A 20,216-nucleotide genomic window follows, 5' to 3' on the forward strand; every position below is an offset into this window, starting at 1 on the left:
TCAACGCTGTATATATTCTTTGAAGATGTCAGAGCTAGCCCATTCCTGATGGCCTTGCAGAACTGTGTTCAGACCTAACACAAGATCTGCAAGTGATTCATCATGCAAAAGCGATGTGATCAGAATTAGAGTATCACACATTAATTTACTGGATGAAAATTATTGGTGAGATAAGGGGGCACAGCAGGACCTACCTCAGCAGAGGCCTATTACCATAAGTGGCCACTGCCTGTTTCTGTATTGTATTTCTGTGGTCCTGAACATAATATTTGGCTGTGTCCCGTAGGGAGCGTGTCTGGAATGTACGGCGCTGTGTGTTCAGAATGTAGGCCATGTGGCTACAGCTTCCTTTATCTGTCACCTTCAGGCTTGCTGAGACAGCAAGTCTGGAGAACTCTGCCTTTGGCTGCCACCGAAATGCCATTTAAAATCAGTCCATTGCAGTATTTGCTTATCAAAAATCACTATTCCCAGTCCCACGCACGTCGATGGCGTAGGTGGTTATTTTGCTTTACTGGGTCGGGTGAAGCAGAGACACTTTATATAGTCGGTGGACCTCAAAAGAAACACTGGTGCTTCTCCGCAGTGCCCTACATGGCAGAGATTGCGTTAGGTAGTAACTGAATTGGTTCTTTCAAACTGCTCGTAATGAAAGATTATTAACCTGTAGGATGAGGTAATTACCTCAGCCTCTGCAAAAAAGATGAGAACAGTGGGGGTGGAGTGGGGAAGAGGTTGGGTTTCATTGCAAAAAATGTGTAGAATATGGGTTGAAATAAATCAGTGTGGTAGGTGGAAGCGAACACCACCCCCCTCCCCCCAGATGCGTCAACTTTTCATAACCCAACATTCATATATGACATATTCAGGTCAAACCGAGATCTCTTTATGTTTGTAACAGTTTCTTTTGTTTCATTTTTTGATAATGGGATAGGGTTGTTCAAAGGTTGCATCTTTGAAGAGCTGTCATGTTTCCATGATACTGCGTAAAATGTTTTCATTGAAGGTCAGACTCAAGACAAGTTCTGCAAGGCGACTCCTGTAGTATCAGTGCAGTGAACTTCTGCGGTGCTTGAATCCCCACCATCATAAATCTGACAAACTCTTTATGCTTTGGGCGGGTGTGTTTGCCATCCCTCAGAATGTGACAAGCTGAGGAAAGACGGGTTCCGTAGCTCCCAGTACTACTCTCAAGGTCCGACGTTCTCTTCGCCCGTCCCCTCCAATGGCCCCCTGGACCAAGATGAGACACAGAAGAAGAAGAAGGTAAACTTGCAACTTGCTGCCGCACGCTCTTCCATATATGGCAACATTTTTGTCCAAGCCAATAGCTTTTGTGAATGTCCAGAGGTGAACTCCAGCCATAACATTACAACACAAAGAACCGCACATGTATTCATACAGTGGACCTAAACTCAATATTTGCTTTAAATCTGTTTTATACTGTTAATGGAATTCAGTAATGGATTAATGCATGAGCAATGTTAGACATTAAACTCATAATTTATTCAGACCCTGTTTTGATACTTTTCTAGTTTGTAATTCTCCAGACTGTACCCAACACCTTTGGCATTCAGTCTGTTTATATATACAAGAACTGCAGTAATTTGCATTTCTTGGAATAGATTGTGTCCTTCTACCTTTCTTTAAAACTTGAATCCTCAGTGTATTGTTTTGCACTGCCCTCTAGTGGATATTACTAGAGCACTTGACATATTTGCAAACTAAATGTTTTGATGGCTACTTTCCAAAAACTAAGACATACTTGTTTATATCCATCCATATTGGTTTATATCTATCATAATTCTTGTTTTTCTCTCAACAAGTGGTCTAGAGTACTGGACCATTTGTTAGAGTCTTTCTCTCTCTGCTGTCATTCAAAACCTTGTAGAAAACAGTAGAGCTGGTTCTTCTAATACTGTGGTAGGCTGTGGTAACGTTGTGCTCCTCTATGAGAGATGGCCTCATCCCTACAATCCATTCTAGCTACTTCATGAAGGAACCTCAAAGTTCTTGCGCTTTCCCTCTTTAAACTAGAAAAAATACTGTAGATTTTAATTGCAGCATTTGCCGGAAACAGTTATCGGTTATATTGCATTTATATGTCCTTTTAATTACTTGAACGCGTTCATGTGACGTGTATGTTTGGTTTCTGTTGTTATAGTAAAAGAAGTACTGTAAACAAACCCTGTAACACAGAGCTCAAATTAACATGCATAATTTACAGACCTTTGGTGGTACATTTTGCTCTCAGAAAATATTGCAGTTGCAGAGTAGCTCCTCAAGTCATTCAAGAAGAGTTCGGAGTTAATTCCTCTCAGTATCAGCTGGGGAATGACCAAGTACGATTCCATTCCCTCGGCCGTTCAGGGGCTCAGGCGTCGTCATTTGGGCTTCCTCCTCCTCGCGTCTGACTGCTTGTGTTGTGTCCAGTCCTCAGAGTCTGCGGACGACGCGCTGTTGTACGCCACGACTCCACAGACCCCTCTGCTGAACGCCGCCTGGGAGGCAAACACAGAGCGAGTCTGGAGCAAGAGTCTGCCCTTACCCACCCCAGAGGAGCGGGTGAGGCAGCACGCCCAGGCTGTGGCCAGCAACGTAGTGCCCATCAACATCACAGGTACCGTACAGCCGCGGCCGTCTGCAGATGGCTAGGGGAATGAGCTTTTGTGTTTTACATGCTTTTATTTAGAGATTTTTAATTCGAAACAAACTGTAGGTTTCCAGTTAGAGACTGTAACCCATGTCTTGCTTTACAAAGTTTTTTCTTGGAATTCTTAGTCCCTCTTCAGAACCATTGTGGATTGAATATGGGGGGGGGGGGGGGGGGGGGACTTTACTGACAGGAAAAAAATCTCTGCAGTACTGGAGTGGCTGGTAAACCTTTACCACATTTATCGCCCACATCTCGCCACTTTAACTGCTGTGTCAAGAATGGTCCGCCTCCACATATTGGCCCTCAGTAGTGATCTTGTAGTCAGAAACTGACCAGTGGAAAATGATATATTGAATATCATGCATGGATAACATATTGTGCCTCCCATTAAATGGTCTATAGTCTCTAACGGCGTCATTATGAAATGAACTTGTAGGTTTTTATAATAGCGAGGACAGTTAATGTAGGTAAAACTTTGGTGTTTGTAGCTTTTGACTACAAAAACAGATTTGTCTGTAGAAAGTTTTATAAGCTTGGAATGTAGAAATGAATCAGGTATCGTTTTGCTAATCTGAAGGTACATTCAGGTACATGACCATTTTTGCTTGCCATCTCATAACAGGTGAGAATTTTGACCGGCAAGCAAGTTTCCGCCGTACCTTAATTAACACTGACACACTTATACGGAGATCAAAGAAGGTAAAACGAAGGAAGACAATTACAGGGGTTCCTGACAACATTCAAAGGGAATTAGGTATGGCTCTGTGGTGCTGTATTAAATCCCTTCTTTGTTATACATGCAGTAGGTTCTGCAGTAGGCTCTGGTTCAACTGTAGCACAGATCTAATTCCTGTTAATATGAAATTTCTTGAGTAATTATTAAAAATTATTAATTTGTTATTGTCTTAATATGATATTCATAATTTCACTCACTAATGTAGTGTTGGTCTTTGTCTATGTTGTACTATGTTGTATGTCATTTATTTCAGTTAAATAACTTTGCGTTAAAATACATCTAACTTTTTTGCAGCCACTAAAGGACAAACTGAGCTCAGAATTCAGTCCATGTACATGCCGGGACAGTACTCCACCCTTGGCCATGCGGGGAGTGCTAACTCCACCCTGAAGCTCTCGGACACCCGTGACTCTGGCTGTCAGACAGACGAGGTGCGGATCGTGCAGCCCTCGATGCGCAGGATTCGTGCCCAGCGAGGTCATGGCATCGCTGCTCAGATGGCCAGCGTCTCCCCCTCCACCTCCAGCAGTGTCTCCAACATGGGTGACGGCACCGGTGCTCTTCACGCTCCTCAGGGTAATGGGAGTGAGCAGGGCTTTCACAGTCTGCCTCGGCGAGGTGCTTCACTCTCTCCTCAGCAGCCCAAGTACAGCAGTTCCCCCCACAAGACCAATGGCTCCACAAGTTCGTTGCCTTACCTGTTTAACATACAGCATGTCAGCCCAGCAACACAGCACATGTTCTCCCGTTCCAAAAAAAACACATCGCTTAACCCCAAATCTCCTGATTTCCAAGGCTTTCACAATGCACAGCACAATGAAACACAAAGCTACATGGTTGGCCATCACAACAGCAGTCAGACCTCACTCAGTCTCAGTGACGATCTGCAGAACCCCAGTGACTTTATCTCTATCCACTTAGCACAAGACTTTGGTACAGAAGAGACCTTGTCCCAGCCTGTATCTTCTTGTCTCTCGGACCCCTCATTCAGCACCTCTGGTACCTCTTTATCCGTCGACTCCTCTCGCTGCCAGTCCCCGGCCTCCCTCCAGACCGCCACCCACACAGAGACCGAGTCCCAGTGCAGCACCCTCGATGGAAGGAACTGCAACAGTCCTAGCGGTGTGTCAGAGATCAGCGCTCAGAGCTGCAGCACCCTGACCACTGACCAGTGGACATATGAATCTCCTGTAAAGGGCCCAGATGTCTCCGACTGTTCCTCGCCTGGCAGTCATCTCTACAACAGCCTGGAGCGATCGCCCAGCAAGACAGACTCCAGCTCACTGTTTTCAGTTGATACAGAGGGGTACTACACTTCCATGCATCAAGACTCGGGTCTTAAGTCCCATAGCCATGATTGCATCAACAAGTCAGGCAATTCGAAAAGTGACTTGTATGAATGTAGGCGGCACCACAGTCAATGCGACCGTGTCGGACTACACAGCGACCGATCTCTGACACGCAGCATTTCCCTGCGGAAGGCTAAAAAGCCCCCGCTCCCTCCTAAAAGGACAGACTCTTTGCAGCGCAAGCCACCTCGAAATCCCCAACACGGCGAGACGGCTCTTAACACGCCGCTGATCTGCAACCACTGGGAGTCTCAGGAAGGCCACGGCGCGGCATCCTCTGGCCCAGCGCCCTGCAGTGGATTTGAAGACCCGTGGGTGGTGCGTCCCAGGAGCCAGAGCACGGTCAGCACGGCAAGCAGTGGAATGTCAGCGCCGGCTGCTGTGTGTCCAGTCACACCCACACATAGTGATGGCGGCAGCCAGCGCTCAGAATTTGCAGAATCGTGGGACTTTTGCATGGATTTCCCGCGCTCACGTTCGGAGCAAGGCACAGTCTCCCCAACTGTGAGGTCAGGCAATGCAGGAGAAAGTGCAAGAGGTTTCGCCAGCAAGTCTGGCCATAATGGATTTCCATCAGGTCATTCCAGTAGTACCCGGGTAAAGTCAAAGATGGCTATATCACCAGACAAGGTACCACAAGTGGCTTCGCCATCGAGTGGTTATTCAAGCCAGTCAATTACACCAACTGGAGGTACACCAGTAACATCTCTTCTGAGAGCCAAATCTCCAGCAGGGAGGCCCAAACCAAAAGTCCCTGAGAGGAAGTCCTCCCTGCGGTCTTCCTCTTCCTCTAATTCCCTGTGCTCAAACACCTCAGATTCCGTCAGTAACCTTCCCACACCTCCACCCCTACCTACAAGTTTGCCTGGTTTATTTGAATCAATTTCAATTACACCTGTGTCCAACTCAGACACAACATCCAAAGCACCCCTAACCCCACCACCACCACCTCTCCTGGCTATATCGTCCACACTAGGGACTAAGCAAATTGTTACTCCACTCTCACCACTAACACCAGAGAAATGTAAAACATCCAGCAATTCACTCTGCCTGCCCTCTCCTCTTTCAGATGTCTCAGATTCTCTGTTGATCAATGGAAATTCACCAAGTCCTGTACCACCCTCACCACCTCCTTCATTTCCTCTTCCAGTGCCATGTGTCCGTGCTCCACCTCTCTTGCCACTCTTAGTTGGGACAAATCTTCAAGCAGTAGCCCCTGTAAAAATAGCAAATCCTCTACTATCTGTGGAAAGTGTGGAATCGGACAAACCTCAGAGACCACAAATCACAGCCCAAGCTCTTCAGATGGTACGGCTCCGACCAATAAAACTCACAAAGTTGGAAAGTACGTTCTCAGATATTATTACAACTGTGTGCGCTCGTGTGGATCAGCACCAAAGGCAGGAATCCAGAAGGAATTTAGACAAACCTGCTGAGATCCCAGAAAACATCATCACTCTTGATTTTGCCAGTCCAGTAGAAGAGACATCACCATTACCCGTGGGGGAGTTGTTAGAAACACCTAGTTTGCTGCCCCGTCACCAACCCTCTGCTTCAGGTGAACAGGTTACCAATACCCAGTCTAATGAGGATATTCTAGAGCTTTCCATTGATTTGGAACCTTCAAGTACACCTCCTGCTTTCTGCAGTCCTCTACAAACCACAGCTTCCCCCGTTGTACTTCAAACCATCCCCCAGAAGCAGAAGCCTCCAATATCACCCAAGAGGTCTCAGCTGTCACTGATTATACCACCCATCCTGCATCATTCTCTCTCAAATGGCTTTGAGCCTCTTGAGGTTACTGGCCCAATGGTGTCTTCAGAACCAGAGCCATTAAATAGTCCTCCTCTCCCAGATTACATTAACATGGAGGAGATTCCGTTACGGGTAGAGAGTGAGAGTGATTCTGGAAATTCTACCCCAGTGTGCCCCAGCAGCCTGTCTCTTAGCAGTGAGTTTTCTTCAGACAGCGTGAGTGATCCTCAGCTCACTGGCCTGTGTCTCAACGAGCATGACTTTGGATTGAGTGATAACGACCTTGGGCTAAGTGACGACAAAGGCATTTCAGATGATGGTTCAAGCAGCACCTCAGGGTCAATCATCTTCAAAGATGAGGAAAATGGTGAGTATCAATATTCTGTGTGTTTGAACATATCCAACATGAGAAGCCAGCACAAGTGTATCCACAGCAGTGCCTCTTAATAACATCATAGAGGAGGAACAAATGTATGTTCTCAGCACAGGAAGAGTGACATTTTATTTTTCCTCATTACTTCTGCCCAGGTATTTTGTGCTGTGAAGAGAAAGCACAGTCCAAGCAACACTACTCTGAAAGCTGCTGCTCAAGCAGAAGTTTAAAAATAGCGAGTCTATTTCACAGTTCTAAAGCTTAAACACACCACAATCTTCTAAATGGCCCCTTTTGTGGTTCCACAAATAATCGTAAATGATATATTTTTCTTCCACTTGCTACAATGACTTACGGGGTGACGAACTGTTTGTTTGCAAGCCCCTCGTGCCATGGCTCCGTCCAGATCGGATGTAGATAGTAAATAACGTGATTTTGCGTATCCTCCACCCCCATCTCCCTGCAGTGAGTGATGACAATGAGGATCCCTCTGCACTACCTCCCCCACAGTTTCTGTTGGCTTTCTGTGTGGCGTCTTGCTGCAGGAATGATCATTTCCCTCATAATTCGTTTGATCTTACATGTCATCACTAACACTTTCTGCCTCTGTGAGTGGGAAGGATGGATGTGGGAGGAACAGCAGAGGTTAATGGATACAGCTTAAAGTGTAATATTCACAGCTACTGTGCAGTTCCGCAAAGTTCACATACAGCGAGGCGGCGACGGCATCAGCGGGGTGTGAATAATTAAAGCTGCTAGAACTGTACATGGTGGGGCAATTTTTAGACCATGCTGCATTCCAGTCAGAGGTAGCCTCAGCTTTGGTGTTTTTTTGTGGTAAAAAAGCGGAGTTACCAGGATTCATGTGATTTGTTGTCCTAGGTGCTGTGTTTGACTCCAGCGCGGAGAGCTCCTCTCCAACTTCCAGCCCTATCGGAGAAGCTGTTGAGGAGATGGTGACTCCTGCTCGCTTACGCACTACGGAGGACCTCTTTGCAGCCATTCACAGGTATTCTGAGTTCTGCTGCAGAAGAACCGATGTAGAAGAACACCGGGTTATATATTATACATCTTTTAAATATTTAATTTCTGGAAATAATATTTGTGAATGATACAGTATGAATTTATGAATGATATAGTACTTGGTCTTATTCTTGGTTATTCCATTATGAGTTGATCATCAGCTATAACCTCTGTGAAACTTCCACTGTGTTATATATGTCGTTTTGTAATTGGAAGTGATGTGTTTACCTTTCGCTCTGTGTTTACCTTTCGGTCAAGTTGCTGAAGAGAGAAAAAAACCCCCCAAAATACAGAAACTCCACTCTCACTTCACTAAGCCTTTCTGAGTATCAGTGTAATACATTTTGTCCTCACATCTGCTGTCGGTCTTCTACGGACATGTGTATTGAGTCAGATGCCCCTGTGGAAACGTCTGTGAAGCTAGAACATGAACATTCAGTCACAGGTGTGGAGTGGGCCGGCTGGTTCTCCTCCCCCATAGCGTCGTGAGGCATGGGTCTTACACCTGAATCTAGTTTCCTGAACAAATTCACTATGCTTGGCTTTCCCCTCTATAACCTTTTTGATATCCCGAGCTATTTGTCACTGTGCTTGTGATGTACTTGAGATTTGATGTTATGAGGTCCCTAGGTAAAAAATATGCAGATCTTAAAATGTGCTTTATTATGTGCAGTTCATGTAGTGGCAGTAAAGGAGCTTTCAGCAGCTCTTAAGCTACAGTTGAGGGATATGCAGGTTTTTTCTTTGCTGCACGTCACTGTTAACATGTACAGTATAAATCAAAGTTTAATGCACTATGAGAGTAGGCATTAAAATACATGTGCAGGGCAGTCTTTGCTTGCCCCTTCTCCAGGGAAAGTGGGGTAGGTGTTAAATTACTCCCAAACAGTACTGTATAAAGAGAAGGAAACACAAAAAATTCACAATAACATCTAAATATATATGAATAGAATAGAGTTTCTTGCCTCTTAGTCATTGCACCTTAAAGCATGACTTTTTATGTTATGTATGTCTGTATGTCCTAAAATACAGCTAAAATGTTTTTTTCAGAGGAAAGAAATTGACATTTATTTAAGACATTCTCTCAGTTTCAATTCCTGAATACATTCTTTGTCCACAGGTCCAAGAGGAAAGTCCTGGGCCGTGGTGAGACTGAGGACGAGCGTCCCCGAGGCTCGGTGCCCTCACCACCCGTCACTCCCACTGGCTCCTGGCCTGGCCTGTCCCCCGTGTCCCATCAGAGTGGCTCCACCCAGCGGGGCGTGCGTCGCTCCTGCACCACCAACGACAGCTTCAAAGCCCTGCTGCTCAAGAAGGGCAGTCGGTCCGAACCCGGATCCCGCATGTCTGCCGCCGACATGCTCAAGCGCACCGATCCCCGCCTCCACAGGGCTGGCGTGGAGGCCACGCCCCCAGACGAGCCCTGCGCCTCGCCGGGCCCCAGCCGGAGGGCGTGTGAGGAGTGGGCACGCACCGAGGGTGCCTTACCCCGCTTCTCCCCCAGCCTGACGCCTTCCAAGTACGGCCGCTCCAGTACGCCGCCCTCTGCTGCCAGCAGCCGGTATAACAGCCGCGGCCGCGTCCCGAGTGGACCCATGACTGTGATCAGCGAGAGGGAAGGGGAGCTGGCAGAATCAGCGGAGGGCTGCCTGACTGTGGAGGTTCCCTTCCCCATGTCTTTGGCCCCTGGCGTCACAACTTAGAGGTGTTTCACAACTTGGAGATCTTGTCCAGCCAGTAACAACCAAAGAAGAAAAGGCTGTACTACCCACCCAGCTCCAGAAACCCTTGAGCACTATGATCTTGGTCAGTACACAAGCTTGTACTGGCCCAGGAGAGACACCAGAGAGAGCAGGTGGATTCTATTACCATGTTGTCGTTCTTCTCCATAGAAGTCTTTAATTTTTCAAGTGAGAGATTTGCCAACTTATAAAAAGTAATATTTCCAGATGATTACACTTGTTCATTTGTTAATTCTTCTTTGGCAGGTTAGGAAAATGCAGGACTAACGTAGGTTTCCATTAGCTGTGATAAGTTTCAGGAGGAATGAAAGAGGGTTTTTGAGGTGGCTGGATTGTGAGTTTTTCTGCTTCTCCGGTCATGAAACATCCAGACCCAACTAAGCACTTACTAACAACAGCTTTACAGATTCCTCCATCACAAACTGTGTGCGTGAAAAGCTGGGATCAAAGAGGACATTTTGGTCAAGAATGGATAATGGGCACATGACTGAAATGTAATAGTGAAGTTGCATTGTGAATAGAATGTATGTAAAGTTGTGATGGAACAACTGGAGATTTTTAGGGGGAATTGAGAGACTGATTTCAATCATGTAGATTTGCACTATCTTTCTAATTCTAATTTCTGTTGTACTGTGTCCAACAACCTTCTCATTTAGATGCATTATTGTTTCATCACTGACCAACACGAATTTAAAATGTTACAATATATAAAAACAAATAGGCAGATGTTTAGCAAATGTTTTAAAAAGTCTTTTTTTAACCAAAGAAGGCAAAGTATGATATGGTGATATCTCACCCAGATATATCACCATAATATAATATATCTCTGATATTTCACCATTATTTTATCATTGTATAAAAGAATCTGGTGTTAAAAGACAAGCATCATAGTCAGTGCATATTCAGGTTGCTTCTCTTCTTTGCTTCTGATTATATATATATATATATATATACACACACACCCTTGTACAGATTCTCAGTGAAACTTTATACATTTTTGTATCTGTTGTTTCTCTGAAGGTACCATTTAGCTTTGTTTAGCTTATATGACCTAGTACACGGGGTGGGTTACTGTACCTTCAGAAGCCCGGGATTGAAGAGCAGAAGACCTTGGAGGTGAAGGGTGTGTTCCTGTGTTGACAATATGATTATCTTCACAATAAAAATGTGACATTAATCATATTTTTTCTTATGACATTTCTCTTATATGGTACTGACCTCAAACTTTATACAAATATCTTATATAGTGTGTTTCATTTTATATAAATCCTAAAGAGATCATCTTGGATTAGGTTCAACAAATCACAAAATATGCTTGTGTAATCCCATTCAAGAATAGAAACAATTGTTGACTGTGGAAAAACTGTGACTGCTTAAGCTACTTTTAAAATATATGAAGCTATATTCACAATTCCAAGATTATAATAATAGTAATAAAAGTTCCAAGGTACCTGGGTTGCTTGAGTGTAAGATCAGTACTCATTTCTAAGTTCTCAGCCGCTGTGCTGTGATGGTCTGGCTGTGAGTGAACTCCTTACAGTCTAATATCAGTGTGTGGGATCGCCTCAGCATGCTGCTCCAGGGCCCAGCACGTTTCTTTCGTTCTGTTGCTGAAGGAGCTGCTCCGTTTCCTCACAGGCGCATGGAGGGAGTGTGAGGCGGCCGTGATGACTCCTTTGACCACATCAGCCTTCCTGACCAGTTTGTTAAACATCTTTGCAGCACTAGTTGGAATGCTGTTCCTCCAACACACGATATCATAAAAAAAGATCCCTGGGAACTAAATGGTAGAACAATCACAACAGAAACCTGAACACCTAAGGATCTTGGTTTCCTCAGAAAGTAAGGGGCTGTGGCTCTTCTTCTACACTCCTTGTATATTTTTAAGTGAGGCACTCCTGTGCTTGACATTGTCATGTATGTGATACACAGCCAAGCAGCCTCCCAAACTGCGATCTATTCTTCATGACATAATGGGCACATTCAGGGGTTATCACCCCAAAATAATTCAATTCAGATAAATGTGTTTCTGACACTGGCTTGGCCTTTCTTGAGGACTGGGATGACACATTTTCCTGATAACTAGGACTTTTTGCAGTGTAGCTCAGGTTGAATATGCACTGTAGGACTCCACCCAGTTGCTCAGTACAAAGCTTTAGCAATCTGGTCTCAATTTGTGATCTGGCAGGAGGTCTGTGGAGAGGTGAAGGAGATAATTAGTCTTTGCTGGGTGTGGGTAGATGTGATAGTTGTCCATTGGTGTGAATTATGCTGGGATGGGCAGGCTCTGAGAATGGTGTCAGCTGATGATCAGAGGTGTTAAAATGAAGTGGAAACAAGCTGTAGAGAGGGTAAATAATCAGGAGATGGGCCATTGTCCAAACTGTTGTGCACATGGTTCCGATTGTATGCATGTTCATGGCTGCCCTGGGCTGGACTGTTGTTGCAGGTATTATATTCTGTCTCTGACTCCCTTCAACACATCACAGACATTTCTCTGATTCAGTTTTTTTTAATCCAGTTAACTGATTAGCTAAACAACCCATTTACTGGGAACCTTGGCAGACTGACAACGTGTACGCACAGTCTCTGCAGGGCACTGTCGTGCCATCCCAAATTCACAGTTCTGCCCTCAGTAAACATGGCACTGTTTCATCAAAAATCTAGGCATTTCTACACGCATTTCTACATTTGTATGGGATGCACGATTTGGCCTATGATAGCAAAATGGACCCCACTAGTTTATACAACACCCCACCCCTACGTTTTGGAACTTTGAACATGTTCACTTATTTTATTTTTTTGTTCCTTCTTTGCAAGCTCTTCCTTCACAAACATACTATTTAAAATTATTAACTACTTATTTCATTAGAACAACTTTCAAAAGCCTGTAGTGAGAAATTGACTGCTGATAAATTATGTGACGGGTGTTTGAGAAGTGCATTAGATTGAGTTGTACAGGTTAGACAGCAAAAGCCCTTTCGGTGCAACCCTGGAATTATGGCCATATTGGTAGAGGTTAAAGGGCTGACGTTACATCTTAGTTGACCGTTGTTTCTCAATGACAGGGACCGAGGAGCAAGTCTCTCTATTTTTAGGCTAAAGGTTAACGCGTAGGTCTTGGGTATGGGTGCTCTTCAAAGAGACGTGTACTCGAGGCTTAGCTTGGCCATTTTTTTCACGGCTTTTCTATTTTTCGTGGACGTATTCATTGAAAGGAAATCTTGCAATGACAACACGGAAAACACGGAGCCTTTTAACTACACTGGTGAATTTAACATTTCCCAGGAACACTCGTGGTTGAACAATGGGACTGACCAGCTAAACGTGAGTAGCCCGTAAGGCGGAGTACTGTTTGTCCTTCATAGACATACAAAACCCAAACTACATACGGAGTTCATTCATAAAAGTATTGCTAAAATGTATTTTCTCGTTATAGGAGTCATTGTGTACATGGAAGAACACTCTTGCGCACGGACAAGCGACTTACACGACGGGTTTGCTGATCGGGTCCATTATTGGAGGAACTTTATCGGACAAGTCTGTCATTCAGTTAATACCTTACTCATTACAAGAGCACGGTGTAATATCTTCATATCTCTACAGAGTATTCTCTCTTGAACAGATACGGGAAGAAACTCCTCCTGGTTAGTTGCTGTGCTGTGCACTCCTTCACCGCGCTGCTGACCGCCTTTCTGCCCTACGCGTATTTCTACCTCGCTGCCCGCTGCATCACTGGCATAAGCTGTTGTGCCATTCACATCTGCACCTACAGTTTGGGTTGGTTCCTCCTGAGGGATATTTTTTCAAACTTAAGGAGTCAATGAATCAACAAAACGTCCCTAGGTTTTTCAATGGACATAGACTATAAATACGTTGATCTGTTTTTACAGGGGTGGAATGGAGTTTACCGAAGCATCGCATCTGGCCCCCTACCTTCCTCTCCTTCATCTTCAGCGTGGGCATGATGGTTCTGGCTGCTGTGGCCTACCTCACCCGCGGCTGGATGCAGTTCCACCTGGCCCTGGCCATTCCCCAGATCCTATGCCTACCTCTCTATTTGTTAGTTCCCATGCTTTTATAAACACACGTATAAATGCACACTTGGTCTTTTAAGTTATATGGCATTCTCTTTGTTTTCTGCACAAACAGCTCGATTCCAGAATCCCCAAGATGGCTCCTTCTAAATAAGAAGTGTACTTTAGAGCGCTACCGTGTTAGGAGTCCTGAGGACAGACGTTATCTTGATTTGGTAAGAAGAAACTTTGGTTCTTACCACTAGTATATAGATAACACTTCAGCTCATCTAACATTACAGTACAGTTTGATTTTAATCAAAAAAGCCACTAAAACTATGAGACATTTTGTGTCAACACTGCCTCACTGACAGCTTTTGGACAGCATGCAAGACGAGTGTGAGAAGGTCAACACACAGGAGAAGGATAATGAAAACGTTTCTGCGTTCACCCACTTTAAATCAGCCACTATAATAACACGCCTGTTCATCATGGGTTTTATTGGGTAGGTTTACACATTTACTCCAGTTTACTCTTTCTTTATACTGAACTTATAAAAATATTTCACAAATCCTGTTTGCCATTAAGCCACTGGGTAAATACGTTATCAAAGACACTGAAGCACTTTTATACGAGTTTTTCTTTTTGTAAGATATCAGACAGATCCGGGGAATTTTGTAGCTCCTCGAGGGAGATGACCTTCGCTCTGAAGAATGTCTGACATGAGTTGTTGCAAAGCTCAAGTTTCAGGGCAGATTATCACTAATGACATGCAGATAAGTTATCCGTGGAATGCCCCAGTGTACAGGTACCAGATTTGTTGCAACACCGCACTAATTAGCTCTTCTATATCAGGGGTTTGAACAAATTACGTTGAGTATGAAACCCTTAGTTGGCATTTAATAGAAATACATATTTTGTGAAGTTATTATTCTGAAATCTTAGAAATGTTGAGTTTAGATTTAAATACATTAAATAAAATATCACATGTAAGCATGCAGAGGTGAATGTGGTCAGTGTGGATGTGGGGTGAATTAATTAGAATTATTAAATCTGTAGCCTACAATACTGTTTTGGACCCCTGTTAATTGTATAAAGGACCAAGCATGACAGGAAAAATAAGGTAACCTAAATTAATTTGCTAAGTTATGATCTTATGATCCGTGTTTGACCAGAAATCCCCAATATTCCTGGAGAGATGAGTTTAGCTATTGTTAACACCACAGTTCAAGAAGGGCCTGGATGTCTGATGATTCTCACATTAATTGGACAATATGGTGATATGGTTAGTGACATGTGCTCATTATATTGTTACACTCTTTTTATGGGGCCGTGTTCCAGAGTTCAGATGAGTCTGATCTTGGGCTTTTTTTGTTTATTTTGCTTTCCTTTCCTCAAATTCAGCGTATCTTCAACCTCGTGGTTTACTTGCTCCTGTTAGGTGTGAAGTGCTCGAAGGGTGTTAAAGGGGAGTTTGCTGTACCCTTTGTTTGTAGTTACACTTTGTTGTTTCCATTCTTTGCTAATACACTGGCTAATGGTTTGGCTCTACAGTTTCCCTTTAATGCTTTGGGAACACTTTGGGAGTTAACTGCTATTATTGAACCATTTATTACCCACAATCAGGGCCGGCGCCAGAACATATACAGTGGGGAGGGGGGGGAACCAAAAGTATATATGATTGTAAATATTCATAAATAAGATTGTTATTACACTTGGAATAGGTTCAAAATGACGTTTGAAAAGTACAGGGACCCAGGGACATCCTTCTTCAGTGTCCAGCGCTCATCTGTTAATTTAAGCAACTTATTTATTGGTACCACTTTGGTACCAATATACTGGAACACAGAATAATTATTATGCAGTATAATTATCAAATCATCTTTTGTTTCAGTGTGCAAAAATACAAAAGAAATTAAATATTTTAGTGTTTGGGACAGTACCTTGGTTTGTAACGTCCCTGTAAGATGTCTCGCTATGACTATTATGACTAGTATGACTATTAGATTCAAACTCTTAACTCCTTACATTAAACATTAAAATGTAAGGGTTGGCTCCCGGCCTACACTACCAGCCACCACTAGAGGGAGCCGATTTTAATTAGATGGATGAGCTACACCTGCCTTGAGGGCTTTATATAGGCTGACTTCTCAGCAACTCCTTGCTGAGTTTTCTTATGTCACAGCTCAGCTGGTACGGTATCTTGATTCATGGGAATTTTACTTCTAATCATCCTGTCCCTCCTGGGATTCTTTTTCATTTATTATCTGTTTTTTTTCTGTGCCATTCTCAGGTTTTCTAACCTTTTCTTGCCTGATTTTTTAGTTTTTTGTTTTAGGGATGTTATTTTTGTTGTAGTTTCTCTCAGTCCTTGATATAGCCAGCTCTTCCCCTGGTGTCCTTTATTTTTATTTTTTGTTTTATTTAATGTTGTCACAACATTTTTACCTGTGTCATATCAGCAGACATTTTTGTTTGTTTGCATCTGTCACCTAGCACATGGGTTCTTACCTCCTTAAAAACCCTATGGTGGTAGAACGGCCAGCTATCTAACATCTAAGGGCTTTTCCCCACCGTTGGCAACCCCCCACGTAACTTGTTGGGCCATTTTGTAGTTTATTGCTGTATTCATTGTGCATAGGACAAAAAACATTGTGCAAGTTGGATCAATTAATTAATTATCCTGTGCATCCAACCTTCAACCACATGTATTTTCAGCACTGGCTGAAGGTACAGATAAATATAGGTGTAGTATCTAAAATCCATATGGGACTGGTGGCATAGAGTTCAATATGGATTTTACAGTTTAGGGAATGATTTGGTTGTGCAGGGGCTGCACTGTGGGGAAATATGGGGAGTTTAATTCAGCGTGTGCTGTTGATGCAGTGTGTAAAGTCCGTATGGACCTGGTAGCACTGAGTACACATTAATTATGTGAGTGGAGCCGTAGCTGCTGGGGAGGCCAACATGGACTTTAAGGTTCAGGAGGATTGATGATTGGCTGAGGTTTGAGAGCTAGGTCTGTGGTTTAAAAGTGAGCTTGAAAAGTGGAGGGTCTAGGATGAGACCTCACTGTTCACTTGTCTGGAGGTGGTGTGGGCTAAATTGATGCCCCCTGTGAATAGCTTGCAATTAACTGTTTTTTATTATTTTTATTTTCTCATTACATTCTCCTAAATCCTGCTACTTAATGAGAACTTGGCACACTATTCACAAGTATCTCTCCTTTAACCTTTGTTCTCAGATTGGCGTCCGCCCTCACTTACTATGGGATCTGCTTCAGTGTGGGCAGCTTCGGGGTGGACGTCTACCTGGCGCAGTTCTTCTCGGGCCTGTCGGAGTCTCCCTCTCTCCTGCTGCCCTTGCTGCTGGCCCGCTGGGGCCGCAGGTCCTTCTGCATGGCCACCCTGCTGCTCAGTGGCACCGGCTGCCTGCTCTCTCTCCTCGTCTCCAAGTTCTGCCGTGAGGGACACCGTCCACGGACGCCGCGTGCCCCCGCCATCCGTTTTATGCAGCGAACATGTCGAGGGCTTGTACATTCAAATAGGGTTGCAGTGCTAAATGAAGGACATCACAGCTTTAATTCACTAGTGCTTGTGGCTTGTTTCTAGAAATTCCTGCACTGGTGATGGCTCTTGCTCTGATGGGGAAGCTCTGTGTGCAGGCCACCGTCTGTGTTTCTCTGCTATATGGCATTGAGCTTTTCCCTACTGTTATAAGGTAAACGCTCATACTTGGATAAAGATCTCAAATTTGATTAGTTCATGATCCATTTCTTTCTAACAATTGCACACTGAATTTATTTGGTCTCAGTCTAGCCTTAGCTGGACGTGTGTAGGCAGTGACAGACTTGGCAATTTGGGGGCTCAAGGCGAATTTAGCTAGGGGGCCAATCAACATTAATATGCGAAAAATAAGTTAGCTAATCAGGGGGCCCCTACAGTGGGCTGCAGTGGGAGGGGCCCAAGGCAATTGCCTAGCAACGCCTCTATGCAAAGACCGCCTCTGTGTATAGGTAACCTTTTTGTGAAGCCTTTCCGTTTCTCTGTACATTCCCATTACAGTATGTATCTTGGATGTTTAGTTACATGATGCATTTGCTAACCAGATTGTTACAAATATTCCACTTTCATATTCATTACACAAGCATAATCTAAATTCAAGTCCATCACTCCACATGTGTCCCTTACTGCTGCTTAAAATCTTTCTCGCAGACAGAAGTGTGTTGGCCTGGTCAGCTTGTGCTACCGCGTGGGCTGCATCATCAATGCAGTGGCGGCCCCTAAAGGCGGGGTCTCCCTGGGAGCCATGATCTGTTACAGCAGTGGACCCATCCTGGGGGCGGGGCTGTGCTTGTTCCTCCCAGAGACCAGTGGCATCCCGCTACCAGACACGGTGCAGGACTGCAAGAGGCAGCCCATGCTGAAGATGCAGCGCACATCCTGCTGTCCCCAGTGAGGCGCCGGGTCCTCTAAAGCAGACTGTAGATTTGTCCCAATATATGTTGTGCACGGTTCTGAATAGACCGCCATGATGTGTCCTTGCAAGCAGACCATTTGCAGCAGTGTGAGGGTTTAACTCTGGCACCTCATGAGTGAGTGGATGAAAGTGTGCCGGTGTGAAAGTGCTCACATGTGCAGTGGTCCTGGTACAGGGGGTAGGCTGGTAAAACTATAGAAACTGTACAACAATGGATGAAGTGGTGTTAGTCATCCTGACCTTCACTTACATTCTCCTGCACTTAGCATATGGTAGATGGTTTCACTGGAGACCATTCAAACAAGCTTGAACTCTGAATCATCATAAATTCACACATGGCATTCTGAAAAGCTTTATGCTGTAGGGCAGTGAAGTTTTAATATCATGTCTACAAAAAATGGTAGATTTTGAAACTATTGATCACAAATGTAAAATGAAGATGCAAAGTTGATCTCTCTTGATCCTTAAGCATAGTGGTTATTTGAGCAACACGCTCTTTGGGGGCAGTAGTTTGATGAGCCCATCTAATGTGAGCGGTCTGTAACTTCCAGATCAATTTCAGTTTATTTGGAACTGTATATTTAAAAGGTTACTGAGATTATTGACTAAAATCCAAAGGCATCTGCATAGTGATCCTACTGACAAGATATTTTAAACCGGCACTAATCATGTGAGCCAGTAGAGCCTACATATTGCACTGCTGTTGTATGCTGCATGGCTTGTGCATGGCTTGTTTTTTTGTTTTGTATTTTAAGTATTATTAGTTTATTATTTAAGGCTTTATGAGAGGCATTATTATGTTAAGGTTTAAGATGTGTTTCTTGACTTGCTTTGCAAAATTGGATCAGGTCAGTGGGATTGCTACTGCATTCCAGCTGTTTGGTGAGGCTGAAGTTCAGAAGTTACTGCTGTATTTTTTATTTCTGTGTTAGCATACACTGTGTAAGTGACGCTTAAACCATTAAATCATGCCTCTAATATCCCTTTGTTCATTTTAATTAGGTGGCCACCAAATTCTAAATGCAAAAATAAGGATTTCATTATGTTGAAGGATGTGGAGAACCAAAAGGAATACAAGACCTTCTCATCATAAAACACCCTCAAGATATGAAGTTCTTAAGAGATCATGAAGAGATTGGAAGCCTTGCTACCAAACTATTACCAATCGAAACAAAAAAAGGCATTCTCTATCAAAGAGGCCTTCTCCAGCTCCATCAGCAGAGCTGAGATTACGTGTGATGTTTGGTACACATCTTCACAGACTATAGAACGTGATCACACCGCAGTGACCTCATTTTCCATCGCGGGCAATAAACATGCCAACATTAAAAGTATTGCAGGAGCTGCAAATGTAGCCTCCTTTAAATGTCTACTTCTGATGTTTAGATTGATTGCAGGACGGACAATTGGACAATTATATAATTATATATAATATAATTATAATAATAATTATAATTCAGAGCTCATGTCATATCATTTCAGAGCTCATGTCATATCATTTCAGGGCTTAATAATAGATGTCCTGAAGATATTTCTCCACCAGTTACATTTGTCTAAATACAAACGCATCTCCTGCCCCCAGAGGCCAGTGCTGGAATGACTCTGTTACCCTGGTTAGTTGTGGTCATATAATGTTCTCCGCTACAGTATGCGAAACAAAAATGTATACGATTATCAATTGAGTCTTGAATTATTCAGCGCATTTGAAGGGACACCAATTTTGTGCTTTTCAGAATTGGAATCACTGCATTTATAAAGATTATTAAATAACTTAAATGTTTTGTTTTGAAACCACCAGCATTTCCTGTATGCATTTCTAGCTCATAAGATAGATTTTCAAGTTGACACAGTGCTAAATCGTTTAACTTATGAAACGCTGCCATCTTGTTGACAAAAAAGAAAAGCAAAAAGCCTTTATTTAGATCGCAGTTATTTATTCAGAGTGGTTTGCTAGATTTCTGCATTTACAAATTACATGCAAGTGAACATTAAATCTGTGTAAAAGTTACCATTCGAGCTGCAGTTCCAGCTCAAGCCGTGAGCCGTTTGCTCTGCACGGCCCGGTGCTGTTCGCCGTAGATAGCGTG

At 43.7% G+C, this 20,216-nt stretch overlaps 2 protein-coding genes across 8 annotated transcripts in view; both read left to right on the forward strand.

Moving 5' to 3' along the window:
• The window catches only part of nhsl1a (NHS-like 1a), a 43,165-nt gene extending 32,349 nt beyond the window's left edge, over positions 1–10,816 (forward strand). For 6 of the 7 annotated variants that reach the window (XM_076977711.1, XM_076977714.1, XM_076977717.1 and 3 more), the window contains exons 3-8: positions 1,142–1,266; positions 2,434–2,620; positions 3,279–3,410; positions 3,687–6,863; positions 7,752–7,878; positions 9,013–10,816. In XM_076977711.1, the coding sequence (XP_076833826.1) occupies positions 1,142–1,266; positions 2,434–2,620; positions 3,279–3,410; positions 3,687–6,863; positions 7,752–7,878; positions 9,013–9,595 (4,331 nt within the window). In that variant the 3' untranslated portion in view covers positions 9,596–10,816. The remainder of the gene's footprint in view (positions 1–1,141; positions 1,267–2,433; positions 2,621–3,278; positions 3,411–3,686; positions 6,864–7,751; positions 7,879–9,012) is intronic. The other variant, XM_076977712.1, reaches the window with a different exon arrangement.
• A 1,769-nt stretch (positions 10,817–12,585) lies between these two features.
• LOC143480467 (solute carrier family 22 member 13) lies at positions 12,586–19,109 on the forward strand. Its single transcript, XM_076978181.1, has 9 exons — positions 12,586–12,961; positions 13,074–13,174; positions 13,260–13,414; positions 13,528–13,696; positions 13,787–13,886; positions 14,025–14,155; positions 16,895–17,112; positions 17,262–17,370; positions 17,865–19,109. The coding sequence occupies exons 1-9, from the start codon at positions 12,761–12,763 to the stop codon at positions 18,106–18,108; spliced, it is 1,428 nt and encodes a 475-aa protein (XP_076834296.1). The 5' UTR covers positions 12,586–12,760; the 3' UTR covers positions 18,109–19,109.
• Positions 19,110–20,216: the final 1,107 nt, after the last annotated feature.

This window comes from Brachyhypopomus gauderio, chromosome 17, assembly GCF_052324685.1.
Source record: "Brachyhypopomus gauderio isolate BG-103 chromosome 17, BGAUD_0.2, whole genome shotgun sequence".
In the NCBI taxonomy this organism is placed as follows: Eukaryota; Metazoa; Chordata; class Actinopteri; order Gymnotiformes; family Hypopomidae; genus Brachyhypopomus; species Brachyhypopomus gauderio.